A 20076-nucleotide genomic window follows, 5' to 3' on the forward strand; every position below is an offset into this window, starting at 1 on the left:
TTATAGAACCATAGCATAGAACTTGAATTTGCACAGAAAGACAGAAGAGTGCAGAGTGAAAAAGTGAAAGGAATTAAGAAATAAAATGAGAGAAAATATGGAAAGATGAGAAGAATCGCAGATGAAGTCTGAATGAGCAGTGAAGTGAAGACCAGTGTGGAGCAGCTCACCTTTGACTCTGGTTGGAGGTTTCTGGTTGAGAATGGAGCTGCCGTTGCTGCAGCTGCCGTTGGCGGTCAGGTTGAGGTTCTCCAGCGGCAGACAGTCGGCTGACACCAGCTGCAGCTCAGTGCCGTTGTCCGACGGCAGAGCCATGCTGTAATGGTCGGAGTTGTTCTCACTGTCACACCTGCTCCTGGAAGAACGCAGCGCGCGTGGTTCAACTTTTGCCAGTCGCCCCTTCTGTCTTCGTCATAACAGGCGCGGGAAGAGTCCACGCCGGTCAACAGCAAAGTCAAAAATTAAAATATAAATATAAATACAAACGGAACAACAGGCGAAGAGCGCGAGGTTGACACGCGTAAAGTGGAGGAAAATAAAACAAACAAAACGCTCCGTGTCGTTCCGCAGCTGAGAGAGTGGAGGAATGAAGGAGCTGCTGAGGGAGAGAGTCAATGACACTCTCTCTCTCTCTCTCTCTCACGCGCGAGCCCGTGCGCGCGCACATAAACACCAGCGTAAAAGAGTTAGAGATCCATCGCAGAGAGAAGTAATAGTCATTTCTCCACTCAATTTGATTTGAACTTACTTTGTGTTCGTGTGGATGTGGTCCTTCAGGTCCTTAAACCCAGACACACTCCATGGTCTGGGGCTGATAATGATGGCTCTGATGGCACCATCTGCTGCAGGCACATCAAGACACCGGATACAGTTAGACCCTGCAGCCCTCTCCGTTAAGACCACCTACAGTATGGGACCGGTTCTGTCCGTCTGCACAGCACCTGCAAAAGAGCTCCAACAGAACATCTTCAAACCTGGCTGCTCTTCCTACAGAGATGTACAGTGTGTGTTGTGTTAGTCAATAAAATTAATCAATTATTTTGACAAGAAGCCGTGTATATATGGCTACTGTATATATGATAACTGCGTGAAAACGTTTTTATTTCACTGAATGGCTTCAAACTCAAAATACCACAACAACGCCAAGCAGGCATGGATGGTCGGATGTTGGATGTTGGATGGTCAGCTTCAGGTCAGACACCAGGGGCAGGACAGTGAGTAATTCCATGACTGAAAAACCGACCGACACAACTGTCAAATATATTGTCAGTTCGACTGATTTATGTCAAGGTCAACAAGTGTGAAAGCAAGTCTTGACATCTCCTGCAAGTCACCCTCAACCTTTACCACTGAATTCTTTCCAGGCTGCAGGTGGAGCCAATGGCAGACAGTTCACCAGTCCATCACAGGCCCATAAATACAGACAACCATTCACAACAAAGTAGAGTACTGAACAGTTACCTCAGCCTGGGTGTTTTTGGACTGTGAGAGGAAAGTGGAGAACACACGTAGAAGGACCAGGGATGGAACCAGCAACCCAATGATCTTCATGACTGTTTAACAGCTGAGGACGTACAGTGTCCTTTGAAGGACGTACGACGGTGATGAAAACTGTTAGAGCTCTAATGTTTGTTCCAGGTCGCTGCTGAACTTTTCCGAACAGTGGATTGATTATTTAATGAGGACATGTGTACGGAACAGCTTAGCTGACTTAGCAAATATCAATCGGATCAGGAACCTCAGATCATTGGCCCGTACTCGTAGCAAAGATAACTGATGGTGCTGCCTCAGCTATGGAAGGTGTCTGGGACAAACCATGCTCAGACCTGTAGACTGAGCCAAATATGTGTTGGAAAAGAATTCCTACATAATAATAACATGACACATAACATGTGTCTCCCCTTTCCCTAACAATAATAATTTTCCCAGTCAGAAATATAACAATAATAATTTTATTTAATAATAATATCATTATCATTTATTCCACCCTCTTCAGATTTTTTTGACTGACTTTAGGCTCTGACAGAGAGTCACAGAATGACACCACCTTCATGACACAAACTCCCTCAGGACTGGAATCATACAACTCCAAACTTGACTAAAACACCTTAAAAAAAAAATTAAGGACGTTTTTTATCCGTTAGCATATCTCACTCAAAATTGATGCTTCAAATTTCACAAAACAAACAAAAGCAGACGATTAAACTTCAGAAACATGTCAGAATATGTCTGCATTTAACCCACCTGTTGTCCTTTGGGTATAGTTGACCCGATAATGGATGATAATATGCCACCGGGACAACGGCTCAAAATGACTTCAAAGTTTGCAACGACCTTACGTAAACGGAGGTATTGTACTGACCTCTGCTGGTAACATATTGAACTGCTTGCTAAACAATTTTGTTGGCTGCTGTCTGTTACTACTGTCAGATACACGGAGATAAATATAGATATGTTCAGACGAATAGTATTAACACTGTTACATAAATTAACAATAAATTCCTGAGTGACATAATTAGCCAAGGGAAAAAAACAGCAGTTTCACTCATTACTATGATGCAACCTCTCTCTGCAAACTTCAATTCAGAAAAGTTAACAGGTACATTTCCATCTTCCTTTGCTCAGTTGTTACCCATCTTCGTAAAATATCTAGATGCTTAGATGCAAATTACAGACCTCTACACAGACACCCCGCCCCCTCGACAGCCTCCACCACCCCCAACCATCCCATCTCCTGGCTGATAGAGGAGAGAGTGGCCTGGAGCTGCTGGTTTATTAGTTTAATTTAAGACACTGCAGCTTCACCTTTAAGTTTTCTTTGTTCCACACGTTTGGTGCTGCAAAATAAAATAGAACAACAACTAAAGTGCAATGAAACATAGATTGCTCCAAACAGTTCATTAGTTTCACTTAAACCACTGGCAAGTAAACACGTAACATTTTCATCTGCCGGTTTGTTCCCATGTGTTTCTTCCAAATGAATATTAATGAACTGAGGTTCAGAACACTTGAAAACAGGCTTGTGTTTTCCCTTCGTCTGCTCGTTTAGTTATATATTTACAGCACGTCAGTTATGTTCTACAGTGAAGACAACACTGAAATGAATGGTTTTTAAACGAGCTTTAAGGGAAACAAACGTCTCATCTTGATACTGTATAACTGCTTTTCTGTCCAAAATAAACATGAAATGTGAAGAGTAATCTTTTTTTTTTTAAAAAAAACTTTGTTTTCCTTTGGGCCAATATGATGTGATCCCCACTTTTTTTGTAAATGCAAACATAACATTGGTGACATTAGTGAGATCACATCATTTTGTATTGTCTGTTATTCAAAATAGTTGTTTAATATTATCCATTATCTTATTTCCTAGCACCTGTATCAGTCCTCTGTCTCTGTAAATCTAAGTTCAGTAATAAAGCTATAAATATCCCAAGCCATTTTGATTGGATACATTTTGTTTATATATATACATACATATATATACACATATATATTTGTTTTTAAATTGATTTATTTTCCTCATTCTCTGACACAAAAGTCGTCCAACACTTTCTACAATCCTCTAAAACTGAAGCAAAATCAAAGATCACCTTCGTTTTAAAAGTGGCCTTGTTCTAATAAATACAAAAATGCTAATTTCCAATCAGGTCATAAAAGATATCGTATCTAATATATTGCAGCTGCATGGCAAACAACTGTGTGAACCTTTGCACCTCCTCACTGTTCTGGCCACAGCTGTTCTCCCATCTGTTTAGACCTTGATGCAATCCACAGAGGGCGCTACGGTCTTCATGAAGTACATATCTGGGCAACCAGAACAACCAAGGCAGCAATTAATAAATATACTTTGACTTAATGTCAATATCCAATCCAAATACAACACAGAACAGATGATGTGGCAAAGCACTTGTATGGATATTCTAGCATAGTTTTTCCAGCACAGTTTTCATCAGTGGTTGATCTGTGTTCCGGTCTAATCACCTGTGGCACAAATTTTACTGTCTCTTTATTTGCAGGACAGAAACTGCAGATAAGAGTGTATGTTGTGGCTGGTTCCTCCATGATGTCACAGTTTATATTGTGGTCTCTCAATTCCTGCTTCTTTCAAACATAAAATGGAAGACTGACCCACTCAGGGTCAGGGCTGTCCACTTCTGGTGACCAGGCTGGAGTGATCCCCCTATACTAACAAACATTAAATACATATTTACTCATATAAACTGACGATACTTTATAATATACATGATACGTTGGGGTACTGATTTAATGTATGTAGGTTATGGCAGAATGTAATTAAATTCCTAGAATATATGGTCAATATTACAACTCGGTGAGGTGCCCGGGGATGGGGGTGGAGGGGTGGTGGGGGTATTCAAATGGAATATGGCACACCGGACATAAGTTTACCACTGCTGTAATGATTAGATGATAACAAGCCTTCAGTCACTAGGTGGCAGCAACTCATACAGTGGTGTGTACAGATAATAATTTACGTTATTATCCTACGTTATTAGGTTTCATGTAGTAGAACAACAGGAATCTGAATGTATTACAGGAGAGATGGGGAACTACACAGTAAACACAACATTGCTGACGACTTCTCCTGCCGAGCTGAACCTGAAAAATTTCAATTGTACAATTATGCATAATTATTGTTGTCGTTATTTACAAATCAATAGAGGAAGGAGACAACTAACAGTCCCACAGCAGACTTCCCTCAGCTCAGCTTGAATATTAACCACAGCAGCGCTTACATGTGTGCTGTCAGTGGTCAGTGGTGGCAGGTAGTTCACACCTATCTTGTGGGAGTCTCCCTTATAAAAGCTGGCCTGGGGTCAGAGGAGTCATGAGTTGCTGTAAACAGGGGAGTTTGTTCATATTACACAGTCACCATGAAGATGTGTTGCGGGGCTTTGGCCGTTGTGCTGCTGTTGCTGTCAGTGGACGCAGCGACGATAGACAGGCGAGTTTTAATCTTAAAAATATATTTCTTATATTATATGTATTATAAATATATATATTTATATGTATGTATATATTTATATTATTTATATTATATTTTTCCCCTTGGATTTCTACAAAAAGGTAAATACATGATCTAATAAATTTAGGTTTTTAAAATGTTTTTTACTACTTATATAAAAAATAGAGGAAATTACTATAATAAATCAAAGAAAGATAATCTATTTGATTACTTGTTATTATTTTAAAACTTATTCAACTGTTCCTTGATAAATATTTTCAATATGTTTAAACAGTTTCATGCTAAAAGAAACACAGACGGACAACATAAATACAGTACATTAAACCTGAAACCTAAACCTGTGGTATACATATATATTATATATAATATAATATATATAATATATATATATTATTAAAATCTAAATCTAAAAAATCTAGTTTTTGTGAAAACATGTTAAGGTGTGACTGTCTTTTCTTAAACTAAACTATGAACAGAACCATCTCAATCGCAGCCCATCTGTCCTAATCAGAGGCGTTTACCAAATAAGGTAGCATATGACATGACATATTTACAGAGAGAGATAAGATTTATAGACATATGGCAGCCTGACTGTGTCATCCGGGTTCAATATTCCATGTACATCCTGGACACCTGGCCCCAGTCCAAGGGAGAGCCACCTATAGAGACCAACAACCATTCACTCACATTCAATTTAGAGTGAATTCACAGGTTTTCACGAGGTGAAAGGGATTGTTTTACCAGAGTTGTTACCCAGAGTCTTGTCATTCAACTCAACGTTCTTTTTTTAGGACAGATTCCACAGTGACTCATGTTGCTTGCTTTTTTTTAGTGGTATTGCACTAATTATATTGCAAAATATTGGCAATCAGACCACTGACCAATAATTGGACATTCCAGACATAATGACTCAAGTTGCTTCTTTATCTGGAATCTTCTATATCTGTGTTTGTGTGTATGTGTGCACCCTTGTACTGTACCAGAGTGGAGTATGACTACTTCAAATACCATCCAATGGATGAGGTGAGAACGGCTGATTAACCTCCACACACTGTTTCTGAGTAACATAGCAGCACACACTCACGGAGACGTCCATATCTGCTCCACAGATCACCAAATGGATGACTCAGATCGAGAAGGATTACAAAGACATCGCACGTATAGAGGACTATGGCCATACCTACGAGAACAGGACGATTAGCTTGCTTAAGGTGAACCAAGTGGAGAAGGAATTAACTGAGAACTGGATTAATGTAAATTAGTGTTGGTGCGACGGTTCAGCCAAAGTAAGAAGCTGTAACATTTCCTTACAGATCGGTCTGGAAACTGGGCAACAAAAAAAAGCAATCTGGATGGATTGTGGCATCCATGCCAGGGAATGGATCGCTCCAGCCTTCTGTCAGTTCTTCGTCAGAGAGGTAGGGGAACGAATGAAGTCATGTGAAGCTATAAAAATGACTCTGTTTGGTTTTAGATCTATATTCATCCAAAAGAAACATAAAGGTTTCATTACAGGCGTTTGTTTGCCTTTTTTTTCTACCCCAGATTCTGCAAGCCTACAAAACAGACCCAAAAATGAATGAGATGATGAAGAACATGGACTTTTATGTGACACCTGTTCTTAACGTGGATGGCTACATGTTCTCCTGGCAGAACAACGAAGTATGGCCTCAAACGTTTCTAATATATTCCAGTTACTTTCAGGAATGTGTCACGAAGAATGTTATCACACTAAGAAAAAATAGCTTCACAGAATAACAAGCTTCATCTGTGACATACAAATGTTAAGCCGGGTTCTTTTTGTCAGACTCGACTGTGGAGGAAGAACAGAACCCCTGGACCCAGAAACTGCACATGCTTCGGCACCGACCTCAACCGCAACTTTGACGCTAACTGGGGCAGTGAGTGTTGACACAATCCATTTTAAAACCACCACTGGTTTTCTCATTTCCTTTTTATTTTCTGTATTTAATATGATGATGTAGTACTTTAGTTTGGTAGAATGTTGAGGCAGGAAGAGTCTTGTGTACTACTGGATGAAATGCAGCCCCAGACCCTTACAGAGCCACTTGTTTGGTGACACATTTTAGTTACAGACTTTATACTTAATAACTTTAAGACAAAATCATAAACTTTATATTCTCTTATATAATCTTTTTTGTTTACTTTTGCAGCTGTTGGTGTGTCATATGACTGTTGTTCAAACACCTACTGTGGGACCAGTCCTGCATCTGAGCCCGAGGCTCAGGCTGTGACTAAATTCGTCGGAAGTCGGAAGGATGACTTTCTGTGTTTCCTCACCATCCACTCCTACGGCCAGCTGCTCCTGGTTCCCTATGGTCACCCAAACTTCACAGCCGACAACTACGACGAGCTGGTACTTACACCTACTGAACACAAAGACCCTGCCAACCAAATCCCACACACGTGTGAAAGGAATTATACACAAAAGTACATTTTTGCTGTTTGTTCTATCTCAGCAAATTTTTTAGCTTAAGCTTAACTTTTGTGTTATCTTGATTATTACATATTACATCATCTTTTAGCCTTGTTTGGATGTTTACCACCTTGTAGCTAAGTTGGCCATGTATTTGCTAAATTAAACTGTTGTGTAAAACCTTTAGCTATTTGGCTAGAAGTCTGCTTTTTTGCTCTATTTAGCCACTTTAGCATTTTTGTTTACATTAGCTGAAGAAGCTAAATACTTTCTAGATGTGACCAAATTTTACTGTTGTGGTCATTTCTTCTTCTTTTTTTTTTTTTACCTTTATTTAACTATATTTTAGCTAATTTAATTATTTAAATGTAATTATTTAATTCTCCTCTTCCCAAAGAAATTCCAGTTTACAGAGATTGCCCCCATGTGTTGTAGTAAGGTACAACAATGGTAGGCTGCACCGACCCATACGCCTTGTCTTATTTTTATTACCGTACACTCAAAGGCAGAGCATACAGGAACTTTATCAAAAGTCCAGCTGCAAGATGGTTCATTAAGTATGTTTCTTTAATAAAGGTGAAACAACTGCTAATTCACCGGGTTAATGTTTTCATACCTACTCCAATCTCTGGTTCCTCAGATGGAAGTGGGTTTAGCTGCAGCAGATGCCATCAGACAGGTTCATGGGAAAAACTACACTGTAGGAACCTCGCCTGCCGTGTTGTGTAAGTACATGCACAAACTGCACACCTGCACAACCAAAACCTCAAGAGTTCAAATGTAGAACTTAAGAGTTTAATTATTAAACTAGATAAGACCATATTTTTAACATCTTTTTGCAGCTACAATCACTCCCTGCACACACACACTGTTATTTCATTTCTTTTTACAAGGTTTTTACATTTTGTAACTGGGAGACTATATGTCCAATTGCACATACAGCATTAAGACAACTGTGGATTTTGTAGTTATAGATTAATAAAGCATCTTTTTACAGACTCCAACTCAGGCTCCTCCAGAGACTGGGCTCGCATGCAGGGGATTCCCTTGACTTACACTTTTGAGCTCAGGGACAAAGGGATGTATGGTTTCGTCCTACCAGAGGATCAGATCCAGCCAGCCTGTGAGGAGGCCTACGAAGGAGCCATGCACATCATCACCTACGCCTATAACAAAACCTTTAATGGTGCTGTTGCTACTGCTGCTGCAGCCGTGTGGTCCCTGATATTAGCAGTGGGTGTCACCAGTGCCACCTTAATGTGAAGTGGTGTTGAGATTATTGGTAATTACAGTAACTATGCAGTTTAAGGTAACAATTATATTTTTCTAAGGGTTCAGCAATTTGTTAACTTTTTTAATTAAGAACAGACAGCAGTTTCAATGAAAAATGCTTCACCTACACCTTTATGCTTATCTTCTGCCTAAATATGTCCAAAAGCACTACATGTTTCCTCAGATTGTTAATTATTTATAGCCATCACTAATAGTTAGGCATAATTTTAAGAGATAAAACTAGCCAAAAGCGAACTAAGGGATAACCTGGAAATATGAAGTTATCCTAGCTAATTGTGGCCAAAGTATTCCCAGAAATAGCTACGAATATTTCACCAATGACTTAAGGACCCAAAAATGCCTAAGACGTAGCAAAGGTCATCAAAGGTCATCAAAAAGAGCTTAGAACATAAAACAGAAGACCAAAAAAAATCTAAAGTTAGTCAAAAATCACTAAACCCTATAAGAGTAAACAGAAACAAACAGAAACATAAGCAAAGGTTTGCCTAAAAATAATTATGGGTTAGTCAGAAATTAAAGTGAAATACTGTCATCTTGCAGTTACATTTCCAAATACTGTAAATTGAACCACTGGAGGAGATTAGCATGTTGGGGTTAGGGAAGCCTTGGGAGAGACTAACAGGGGTGAAATTGAGTGAATCAAACATTTTAAATTTGTAGTATTGTAATATTAACATGTTTAATGTGTGATAAATCTGTCAGGAAATAGGTTTCGTCATGATATTGCAACTGCATGCTTCCAAAGACAAGAAACTTTTAAAAGGCACTGTGGACAATACTTGCTCTGCGGGACTTTTAAGAGATAAAAACATTTGGCATTTTAACCAACAGCTTTCACTTCCAAGAAAAAGGTCTAAGGGTAAAAACATGGTGCACACGTGGTGTGGGTTAGTTGAGCACAAATCAATACTTTGTGTTGTGTTCATCATATGTAACATTAAAAAGAACAGTTAAACCATCTGCATTAAGAATAATGTACATTTTTGACGTTCACCCTTTTATCTGCACATCAGACATGAACATACTATTAAAAATAGTAAGGGTTCGAAAGCACTTACAGTGTCATCTTTGAACACCGTAAGTGTTCAAAAGCAGCAAACAGCAAGTCCTTTTAGACACAGCTCTGGTAAGACTGCATTACATTTTTGGATGTACTTGTACGAGGTATTGTGTTATTTCCCCTCACCTAAAACCTGGCCACAAGTGGTACGCGAGCGCTCTCTAGTGGGGTACGTAGGGAAAATTCATATTTTCACATTTACATTTTCAATTGAATAAATCTGAAACATACCATGGACAATTAATACAACATTTAAACATAATTATCTTTCTAAACATTTATAAACATATCTCCTGTGTGGAGGAAGCTACACAGAGGAGAGCTGCTAACTGTACTAGCTAATGTTAACTTTTATCCTGCACAGTTAAATTAACATTTTTGAATAGATTTTGTAAAGACTTATGTAAAAAAAAACCAGAAATTTTACCAAATTTTCTCTCAAGTTCATTAAGGACTTTGTAATAGTATTGTATTTTTTTTACAATTGCTTACCAATGAAAACAGTGTACAGTATATGATCACAGTTCTGGCTATCTGGTGTAAGAATACCTTTTACAGTAACACGCAGATTCAATGCCGAGCCGTAGAGTTTGTGTCCGTGTTCTGGAAAGGCTGAAAACCTTGCTGTCTCAGACAGGCTAGTGGTAAGAAAAGGTGTTGCTCTGGAGGAAAGTCATTCCAGTGGGTCCATGTCCAGCCTGCAAAGAAAGCAAGACATCTTTACAATACACTTAGGAACTAGAGAAGGAAAGAGCTAGTAACATAGGAGAAAGTATGTCTGTACCTTCATTCTTCTCCGGCTCAAGGTTCTCCGGCTCTCCAGACTTGTCCCTGTCTAGATCTCCCTGCATAATAATGGTGACGTAGTGGTACTGCTCCTCTTGTCTGATGGAGTTTACCACAGAGGCAAAGTGGACGTTCACCAACTGCACCCCAGCTTCTTCCAGGACCTCCCTGTGAGCACATTCCTCCCAGGTCTCTCTTTCAATGACAGACAGGCAGCGTGTCACAGCTTCTGGGTGGACTTCGGTATTATCACTCATATTTAAGGGCAAATACAGCTTCAATACACACAGAAAATGAGTGTGTACCCACAGATGGAGTGGATGAATATGTTTAAAATAGGATAACATTTTATTTTTTACTCTTAGAATTAAGGTGCAATAGAGACTAGATGTTTTTTCAGTTGTCACGTCTCTTCAAAATATATAACTTAAACATTTTGCAGACTACTATGTTTACAACGGTCAGAAAAATATATTAATTTTTTTACATTATGGTCTTCACTGTGAAATGTACGGGTACTATGGGGTTTTAACAACAGAAGAAGTTTAAGAATGGCCAATAATTAAAGAAAAAGTTTTTAAAGGAGCAAAATGTTAATTTATCAACAAATAGTGTCTAGATGACTAAGGAGTAGATGTCTTAATAACGCCAAGGTTTTAATTGTTGACTCCCTTAAAACATAGGCGGACACAATAGATGACCCTTGTCTTTCAGCAGATTGCATTTAAAAAAGAGAGGTTTACGTTTGCGACCATTTATTTGCCACGCATTATGAACTCCGTCGATACAAACATGTTTTAACATCAGTCAACATATCTTCAAGCAATTCGGCATAATAACCAAGCAGTCATAGTCATGAATAAACGTTCCTATGGTATCTATTTACCCAAATTCCAAATGACCACCAGGAAGTTGATAAGTCCCTTTGCCCATTGCGCTTTTCCGTTTCCCCAAGAGAACGCATCCAGGGTGGAGTGAGTCTGTTACCAGTACTCCAACTCCCACTCCGGGGCGTTTAACCGATTTGTCTGACATCCTAAAACACCAGAAATTATAAATAAAACAAATACACAGCAGATCGAAGCTAGCGTACACACTCCAATCTGCTCACTCGCTCATTTGGTATTCTGCTGCAAGAGGTTTCCGCTCTCTGCACTTCCGCAGTTGCCTAACTTTAAACGTTGAACTTTAAGTGAAAACGTGCCCAATTTCTATTAAAACGACCCAAAGCTAGAATGGTTCTTTCAATGGTTAATCACACACCTGAAAGTAAAAATTACCCTATAATTTAATAACATATTTACAGATGGCGCCATGTTGAATTTTAATAGATTAGTATTTACATTAACAGCCTTTAATGTAGTCACACTTCCCTCTACTGAATCATTGAGCCACGATAGCCTGGATTTCAAGTGAGTCCTGATTTATCCTCTCTTCTAAAAGGTGATTTTTCCAGAGAAAGGGGACATAATTTAAAATTCCCAAGAGCAGCCACATTTGTTGAAAACACAGTTTTTATTGTAGCATTTAAAACGTCATGTGGTTGTAAGTTCCATAGTAGCTGAAACAGTAACCTAACATGTAATCACCCATTTTATGCTAACAAACCAGGATTACCTTAAGGAATCGCAAACATCCAAGGCAGAAAAAGAAAAAAAGTGTTAGATTTATTTACTCTTGCAATATTTTTTTTTTTAATTAGAAGGCTTGCATTTTGATCCTGCTTTTGGTTGATGGTGTCCATGGCAATGCTTTACTCTGGAGACACTTTGCTGGTCCTTTTGTTGAAAAATCTTGTCATTCTCTTGCGAAAACTTACTGGTTGTGGTTTTCGTAGTTCTTCTTTTAAAATCCAGGCCACAGTTTCTTCAAAATAGCTGTCTTCAAACATGGCATCCCGCAGAGACTTTGTTGATCCATACTCTAAACAGAGCTTTTTGTAGACAGCAAGTTCAACTTTTTTGACATTTTTCGGAAGAGTGGGCGCCAGTTTTCCAACCGTCTTCTCTCCCAGACGTACAATAATGTCAAGCAAGTCCATATCATATATTGATGTATTTGAGTCCAATATGTGGACAACTAGGTATGTACAAAACACTGTGATGAAGGACCTATCTCTCTGGACCAACATCATATCATCATAGTCTGAAAACTCTGAGCTGTTTAAACGGGAATCACAACCAGCACTTTCTTGGCTGTTACATTGCTCAGGATGCTTTGGCACCACTTGGCTGTCACATGACTCACATTGTTTTAGTGTAGCTTGGCCATCACACGGATCAGGGTGCTTCGGAGCAGCCAACACCAGCATAAAGGCAAACAGGCGGACCATTTCTCTTGGGTGCATCAAACATAACTGAGGTTCAGTCTCTTGCTGTTCCATGAGTTCAAGCCATTCGTTGACTGTATTTGACACCTCGGTTGCAACTAATTCCAGCATTTTGTCAATAATATAAGAATATTCTACAGCGAGGCCCAGTGCTGTTTCAAGGCCAAGGTGAAAATCTGTATTAAAGCTTGCCAATATATCCTCCTCTGTCACAAATCTGTAATTACGGCTCTTGCATCTCAAACCTGAGTGGGAAATGACTTGGGGGGCCACAACCTGAAAAACTGCACTGCTGACCTGGTTCACTATTTCCATACCAATGAACAACAGCACACTGTTGACTTCGATGCTGACATGCTGTCGGCCGTCCATTACAAATGCCCATGACTCCCTCGAAGGAAAGGCAAGGTTAAGACACTCGTTGAACAACAACGTCACGTACTTTGACTGAAACAAGGGCATGTCCAAATCGCTGCATATCATGTCTCTTATTTCATCATCTGATGACACTGATTTTGTGTCCTCCACAGGGGACACATCCACACCTGAATTCACCACCATCATGTATTGATGCGTTTTATCTTTGTAATTTCCTTATTGATGTGCAGCGTTGTCGACCATATTGCATGATTTTTTCCCCGATGTTGCATGACTGCCTTATTTCAAGTGTTCTCATGTTGGTTATCTGGTCACTCTTCTTGTTGGCAATTGACAGTGATCTTGGCAGTTGGCATCTGTAATGTTGCATCACTGCTTCTTGGATTAAATCACTAATGTTTCTCATTCTTTGTGTATCAATATATTAAAGGACTGCACACATTAAAGGAGCCTGAAACAACATGTGAGATGAAAGAACAGGTCAGAATAAAAGCTATGGAGTGCAGCTCACTGAATGTACTTCCATATAAAAATTTCAATTTTTATATGGAACTACATATCCATATAAAATATGGATATGTTTTATCCATATTTTATTAGAAATATCTAATAAATATTTCTATCACTATACAGAAAATAGTGATAGAAACTCTCAGTTGCCAGAAAACACTGGGCTATACCTGAATAAAGCTACTGACATCTAATCACATAAAGATCTATACATAATAGACCACGACAATCACCCACGGTGGTCACTGAGTGGGCTGTAACAAAACAGATGAAATACACAAATCCACTGCTATTACAATCATTGAAAACCACCCCTGGTTTATCTTTTTAGTCTTGATGAATTAGGATTAGGATTATGTGTGAACTGATCTGCAAGGAGTCGAATTAAAACTATTACAACCTCAGAAGGTCCTGTTGCTACTGCTGTTGTTAATGACATCATCATACATTATGCGGGCAACTGTTCCTTAACCCCCAACCCTGACACAGGGTATCAGACTTTAGTGTTGTATATACAGTACAGTAAAACAAAACAAAGGAGTCCTGCCAACATATTTATTTCACACATTTTAATCATTTATTTTCTTATCAAGTGAACTACCAGCTTTGTGCCTACTGATAAACAAAATCCCTTCAACTCATATCAGGGCAGCAAGATTTACAATAACCTTGTCTATTATCTAATTTTCTCTATTAAATTTGGTTGCACTACTTTCTTGCTGTACTTACTTTGTACTAAATTACAAAGGACACATAGGCTATCAATCTATATCGACACTAAAACGCGTTATTAATTCATGTTTTTCTTTGTCAAATTATTAACACCCACCCACCATCTTGTTGGATCATTGAACTGTGAGTCATTCACCGGTTGCCTGTGTGGGTGAGGAAATTCAACAATTTCAATTAACTTCGTCGTCTGGCGATGGTGACCACGTCCGTGCACGGACCTTATGCGCGTCATTAACTGGAGAAGAAAATGTAAGTGTTAAAGATATGAACTGCATGTTTACTAAAACGCATGTCTTTAGTGAAACGGCACCAGTTCCGATTATTTCTTAGCATTCCATCCCGTGGTTGGTTGTTTGTTTCAGTATCTTGTCATATTTCCTTCGGAATGATGAATTTGATTATTAATAAATACTATTGCTATTTGTTAAATTTCTAAACTAAACTTGTGCAACTAAACCTTGACGATCGTACGAATTGCATTGTCCCTCTTTAGATGGGACTTTTGTAGCCATTCGCTGTTGTGATTTGTAGTCTTTTTTATAGTTTCATGCCTCGTTAAACTGTATCGTGCAAAATCCAGGTTATCTCTCGTGATTCAATAACTTATCCTACTAAGTAAATAAATGAAACGATGACGTTGTAAATATTTTAAGGTAAACGTCATTCGACTTATTCTGTATCTATGGTTAAAAAAGCAGAAAAAAAAGGACGATGCATTGGCCGGGAATCGAACCCGGGCCTCCCGCGTGGCAGGCGAGAATTCTACCACTGAACCACCAATGCTTGTTGACGACAAGAAGGTGTATATCCATACCATTACGGGACTACAATGACCGTTATCTTGAGATTGGATTCGAATTTATGGGAATGCTTCCTAAATGTACATTATTGCTATTTTTGGTGTAAATAATAAAACAATTTCATGATTAATATTAGAAAAGGTACTTAACCAATGACATTGGACCAAAACACAAACAGATTATGTTTACAAAAAAAGTAACTCTTAGTTGTATAACAATTTTTGATAATATAATAACAATAATAATAATAGTAAACTATTAAAGTGACTTGTATGGCCATTTGGCTGGTACGATTCTGTTTCATTAAAAAATAAATTGTGATCTAGAATCATTGCTCTATGTAGTGACATACTGTTATGCAACTCAAACAAAAATAAATAACCTAAAAAAGTGTCAATAAAATGTCGAAAAAGCACCTTTTGGACAATGAAGTTAACTTGTAGGTTCGCGTCGTATCCACATGATGGCGGCCAACGACAGTCATTTATACTGTGCCTCAAAGAATGCTGGGAAAGCTTTCACGGAGGAAATAATCAATGTTAGCATCATAGCTAGCCCACGTCACATTTAGCGTGTTAGTCATTGTGAGTTATATGCTAACACTTCTGCATTAGTTATAAAAGCAAACAGCTTTATCCAGGGATTTTATTATTTGTTCCAGTTCATCAGCTTTTCAGTGTTTGTGCACACATTTTGCAGACGAGTCGTTCAAGTTAACAGAAAGTCCGCAGAGAGTAGAAACATATCATGGTGAGTTAAACCCTGTAAATTGTTATTTAAATATCAAAACATTTGGACTGTATTAAAATTAGGCCAAACAGTGACGATTTGAGAGGCTGTAGCCACATTAGCTCAACGTAACGTTTTATAAATGCTACATATACATAAATCTGTTGCTTTAACGAGCCTGCTTTAATATGTACTTTTCAAAAAATTAAAAACATAAATAAAGACACTGAATATTAAGTTAGATTTCTATCAAAGTGAAACACTTTTTATGGAGAGAATGTTGTCTTTTACCTTTACAGAGGAATACATTTCATCATAATACAAGCCACTTAATCCTAATGGACACTGCAGACTGAACTGCACAGTGTCCATTAATAAATTGAATTTGTTGACCATCTGCAGGCGATGCGATTAATTACAGTGCGCTCAAATTTATGGTTAGGTCATTTAGGACGTTACAGCTAAAAAAAATCGTAAGGACAAGTAAAAGAAACAATAAAAGTTTCTGACCATCTTTGAAATACAACATTTTTCTTCTCTCTAATTTAACAGCCTGTCTGTGACTTGCTGTGGTCAGGGTGCTCATCTGAAATACTAATGTGATTGGCTGAAGTGTCATGGTGATTTCTTACACCCTTGGTCTTAATACCCTGAACCTTGGGTGATGTGAGGGCTGGAGCAGCCATACCAGTAAAATACATAAACTTAAGGGATGCTGTCAATAATTTATTACTTTTTTGTGGATACTATCAATATCAGGTTGTTGTCAAAGACTAAATGAAATTGCCTCAAGCTAATCTCAAGTACCTCAGACTAATACAATTTAATATCAGCAAGTCATATACTGCAAAATTATTAACTACCCTTTCTTCCTCAAAGGAGGGAGCAGGCGCTGTGATGTCCTGGTTCTCCAGTCCTGTGTATAGTCGGTACTGGCAGCACTATCATCAGGCCATGTACTGGCAACAAAGACACAGACATGCGTACCTTAAAGCCTTGGAGGCTGTTTATGGGTTTGGCTATCACCCGGAGCAGTTGTCTGGAATCCCGCAACGCTATGGGGACTGGCACAGCGAAGAAAGTGACAGCGGGGACGAGGCCCAGAACGAGGACAGCAACTCTGACAGCGAGATTGAGTGTGATGTCAGCAATATGGAGATCAGCGACGAGCTAAGACAATACTTTGCACAGACGGAGAGGCACAGAGAGGAGCTAAGTAAGACGACATTAATTGTTCTCTCAGTATAGTCTTTTTGTTCTCTGACGTAATGTGTAAAATTTCGTTTAAAGTAAATTAGTCTTAAAGTTTGGGTTCTCCATATGAATATTTTAAGTAGCTTAAGCATCAAGCTAAGTTTTTATCACAAACTCTACTCTAAATAAACAATGTTAAGCTTAAAAGTTATTTTTTCGACAAAGGTCATAAATATTTCTTCAAAATATAGTAACAAAATAGTTTAAACTCAACCTAAAAATTTTCTTCAAAGAATTTTCAAAATTGAAACCGAATCCCACACTCAAGTTTCACTTTGTCTAGCAGAGGGACATTTGATAAGCAAATGTCAGATGTAAGATCTGTTTTTAATGCAGTAGAAGAAAAGTGGGTCGAAAGCTTGTGAGTAGAATATGTCACCACAGTATAGTACAGGAGTGGCCAACCAATCAGAGGCTACAATCTTTACTGTTACAATAAAAAATATAAAATAAAACTCTTTTGAAACTTCCTGTGTAATTTGCGCCAATGCCCATTGCATGAGATGCACATAACACAAACAAACATAAAATTAAACCTGAACGTAAAAGCCACAAAGCTTTTACCTGTTGAGGGTTTTTTTTCCCATGGAACAACACACTTGGCGCCTCCTAGGGGCCTGTTGTAGCAAATCTTCTGTTAATACTAGAATTGTTTATGATCAATAAAGTTCAAATTATTAATTATCATTATGAATACATAAAAAAGCAGGGAGTCATTACAGATGAGACACTGAGGATGTGACCTCCTTCATCACTAATTGCGACTCACTCTGTTTGAACGTACTTCTTGCCACAAGTCATAAGTGAGGATGACAATAAGATTTATTTACTAGCAAAGACAAGATTAGGGTTAAATGCACTTTTTAAATAGGTTTCTCCCAGCAGAAGTTGGTCACAAATACATTTCACTGATAGTTTTGAGGGAACACTTGCCTCAGAATGACCCTTTAATCTGAATAAGGCACCACTCTCCTCTACAGAGGTTGTTATGTTGGACCACCATTTCTTAATAAACTAAAAAGCCTTTAGTTTCAAAGTGTCCTTACCAGAATCTCCTGTGACCTCATCTCCCTGTCCTTCAGAGAAACAGATGGAGGCAGAGCAGCACGACAGCTACGTACCAGCCGACCAGGACCTGCAACGCGGATCTGGGCGGAGCACCACAGCTGCTCCTGTGGAACGACCCGGTGAGAGACGTGTGGCTGAGATGAAGAAGTTGTATGGCGACGACTCGGCCAAGATCCTGGCCATCGAAACTGCAATGCAGCTCACTTTTGACAGAAACTGTTGTCGGAAGCAGCCGAAGTACTGGCCAGTGATTCCTCTGAAACTCTGACCGACTGCTGCGTTCACAACCATGAAACTGAAGCAGAGGACATTACTGTGATTTCTGATGTCTCAGCTGTGTCTTGTGGCTGCTACAGGCTACTTCAACGCCAGTACTTCTTTTTAGAACCAAGTTTTTAAGCACAATAAATTTCATTTATTTTGGATCAAATTTACTTTTTGGGTTGTATTTTTTTTATTTTTTTTATTTACATTATTCCACATACTTTTATGGAACAGCAGATCTGCTGCTGCTCAACAGGAGGCACGAAGTATGTGGTTCCTCTGGGACTAAAACCTACAACCTTCTTCATGTAAGGCAGATGTGTAAGCAGGTGTGATAACCGCTACACTGTGGAACAGGCTTTAATACAGAATGTGGTTCATCATTGATTTTATAATAACATCTATATTGGATCAAACTGCATTCCACAGAAACACCATCGCTTCCTGCTAATCATCTAAAGTGATTTGGTATTTGTATCTTTTAAATTACCTTCCACTATTAAACATGTATTAGTATTAAACATGTAATAGTATTGTATCTTTCACCCAAAAAGACACTTGATCCACATACTCCAGATGATGTAGGTCATCTGGTGTTCAAAATGTGGGCCAGATCTCGTGGAAAGTTCTACCCACATTTGGCCTTTGGTCAGGCCACCGTTAAGCCTGTTTATGATCAATACAGTTAAAATTATTAATTATCATTATGAATACATAAAAAAGCAGGGAGTCATTACAGATGAGACACTGAGGATGTGACCTCCTTCATCACTAACTGCGACTCACTCTGTTTGAACGTACTTCTTGCCACAAGTCATAAGTGAGGATGACAATAAGATTTATTTACTAGCAAAGACAAGATTAGGGTTAAATGCACTTTTTAAATAGGTTTCTCCCAGCAGAAGTTGGTCACAAATACATTTCACTGATAGTTTTGAGGGAACACTTGCCTCAGAATGACCCTTTAATCTGAATAAGGCACCACTCTCCTCTACAGAGGTTGTTATGTTGGACCACCATTTCTTAATAAACTAAAAAGCCTTTAGTTTCAAAGTGTCCTTACCAGAATCTCCTGTGACCTCATCTCCCTGTCCTTCAGAGAAACAGATGGAGGCAGAGCAGCACGACAGCTACGTACCAGCCGACCAGGACCTGCAACGCGGATCTGGGCGGAGCACCACAGCTGCTCCTGTGGAACGACCCGGTGAGAGACGTGTGGCTGAGATGAAGAAGTTGTATGGCGACGACTCGGCCAAGATCCTGGCCATCGAAACTGCAATGCAGCTCACTTTTGACAGAAACTGTTGTCGGAAGCAGCCGAAGTACTGGCCAGTGATTCCTCTGAAACTCTGACCGACTGCTGCGTTCACAACCATGAAACTGAAGCAGAGGACATTACTGTGATTTCTGATGTCTCAGCTGTGTCTTGTGGCTGCTACAGGCTACTTCAAC

The 20076-nt window shown here is 38.9% G+C and overlaps 4 protein-coding genes and 1 non-coding gene across 6 annotated transcripts in view; 2 read left to right on the forward strand and 3 right to left on the reverse strand.

The window, feature by feature from the left end:
* Nucleotides 1–1132, reverse strand: part of LOC103389540 (cholecystokinin receptor-like) — a 35953-nt gene extending 34821 nt beyond the window's left edge. The window contains exon 1 of the mRNA XM_008324982.3: nt 171–1132. Within this exon, the coding sequence (XP_008323204.1) occupies nt 171–315 (145 nt within the window). The 5' untranslated portion in view covers nt 316–1132. The remainder of the gene's footprint in view (nt 1–170) is intronic.
* Nucleotides 1133–4669: 3537 nt separating this feature from the next.
* cpo (carboxypeptidase O) lies at nt 4670–9685 on the forward strand. The gene is made up of 9 exons (XM_008324981.2): nt 4670–4963; nt 5968–6007; nt 6094–6195; nt 6298–6402; nt 6530–6646; nt 6792–6885; nt 7159–7361; nt 8062–8146; nt 8419–9685. The coding sequence occupies exons 1-9, from the start codon at nt 4893–4895 to the stop codon at nt 8682–8684; spliced, it is 1083 nt and encodes a 360-aa protein (XP_008323203.1). The 5' UTR covers nt 4670–4892; the 3' UTR covers nt 8685–9685.
* On the reverse strand, nt 9375–11715 carry nudt15 (nudix (nucleoside diphosphate linked moiety X)-type motif 15). 2 transcript variants are annotated; one of them, XM_008324980.3, is made up of 3 exons: nt 11447–11715; nt 10559–10755; nt 9375–10472 (listed from the first exon to the last, which is right to left on the reverse strand). In XM_008324980.3, the coding sequence occupies exons 1-3, from the start codon at nt 11593–11595 to the stop codon at nt 10345–10347; spliced, it is 474 nt and encodes a 157-aa protein (XP_008323202.1). In that variant the 5' UTR covers nt 11596–11715; the 3' UTR covers nt 9375–10344. The 2 variants fall into 2 exon arrangements, with proteins under 2 accessions (XP_008323202.1, XP_024918449.1); XM_025062681.1 differs by having other exon boundaries at nt 10559–10751; nt 11447–11585.
* A 3506-nt stretch (nt 11716–15221) lies between these two features.
* On the reverse strand, nt 15222–15292 carry trnag-gcc (transfer RNA glycine (anticodon GCC)). Its single transcript has one exon. It is a non-coding gene; the product is annotated as a tRNA-Gly (tRNA).
* A 558-nt stretch (nt 15293–15850) lies between these two features.
* On the forward strand, nt 15851–19145 carry gemin8 (gem (nuclear organelle) associated protein 8). Its single transcript, XM_008324979.3, has 3 exons — nt 15851–16059; nt 16918–17254; nt 18375–19145. The coding sequence occupies exons 1-3, from the start codon at nt 16057–16059 to the stop codon at nt 18626–18628; spliced, it is 594 nt and encodes a 197-aa protein (XP_008323201.1). The 5' UTR covers nt 15851–16056; the 3' UTR covers nt 18629–19145.
* The last annotated feature ends 931 nt before the right edge of the window (nt 19146–20076 follow it).

This window comes from Cynoglossus semilaevis, chromosome 14 (genome assembly GCF_000523025.1).
Source record: "Cynoglossus semilaevis isolate Cse_v1.0 chromosome 14, Cse_v1.0, whole genome shotgun sequence".
In the NCBI taxonomy this organism is placed as follows: domain Eukaryota; kingdom Metazoa; phylum Chordata; class Actinopteri; order Pleuronectiformes; family Cynoglossidae; genus Cynoglossus; species Cynoglossus semilaevis.

Coding starts and splice junctions, on each gene's coding strand:
- gemin8 (XM_008324979.3), top strand. Junction 17,255..18,374: donor GAGGCACAGAGAGGAGCTAA/GTAAGACGACAT, acceptor CCTGTCCTTCAG/AGAAACAGATGGAGGCAGAG.
- cpo (XM_008324981.2), top strand. CDS start 4,893: ATGAAGATGTGTTGCGGGGCTTTGGCCGTTGTGCTGCTGTTGCTGTCA. Junction 6,647..6,791: donor TCTCCTGGCAGAACAACGAA/GTATGGCCTCAA, acceptor TCTTTTTGTCAG/ACTCGACTGTGGAGGAAGAA. Junction 6,886..7,158: donor CTTTGACGCTAACTGGGGCA/GTGAGTGTTGAC, acceptor TTACTTTTGCAG/CTGTTGGTGTGTCATATGAC.
- nudt15 (XM_008324980.3), bottom strand. CDS start 11,595: ATGTCAGACAAATCGGTTAAACGCCCCGGAGTGGGAGTTGGAGTACTG. Junction 10,756..11,446: donor GGTGGTCATTTGGAATTTGG/GTAAATAGATAC, acceptor TGTCATTGAAAG/AGAGACCTGGGAGGAATGTG. Junction 10,473..10,558: donor TGAGCCGGAGAAGAATGAAG/GTACAGACATAC, acceptor CTTTCTTTGCAG/GCTGGACATGGACCCACTGG.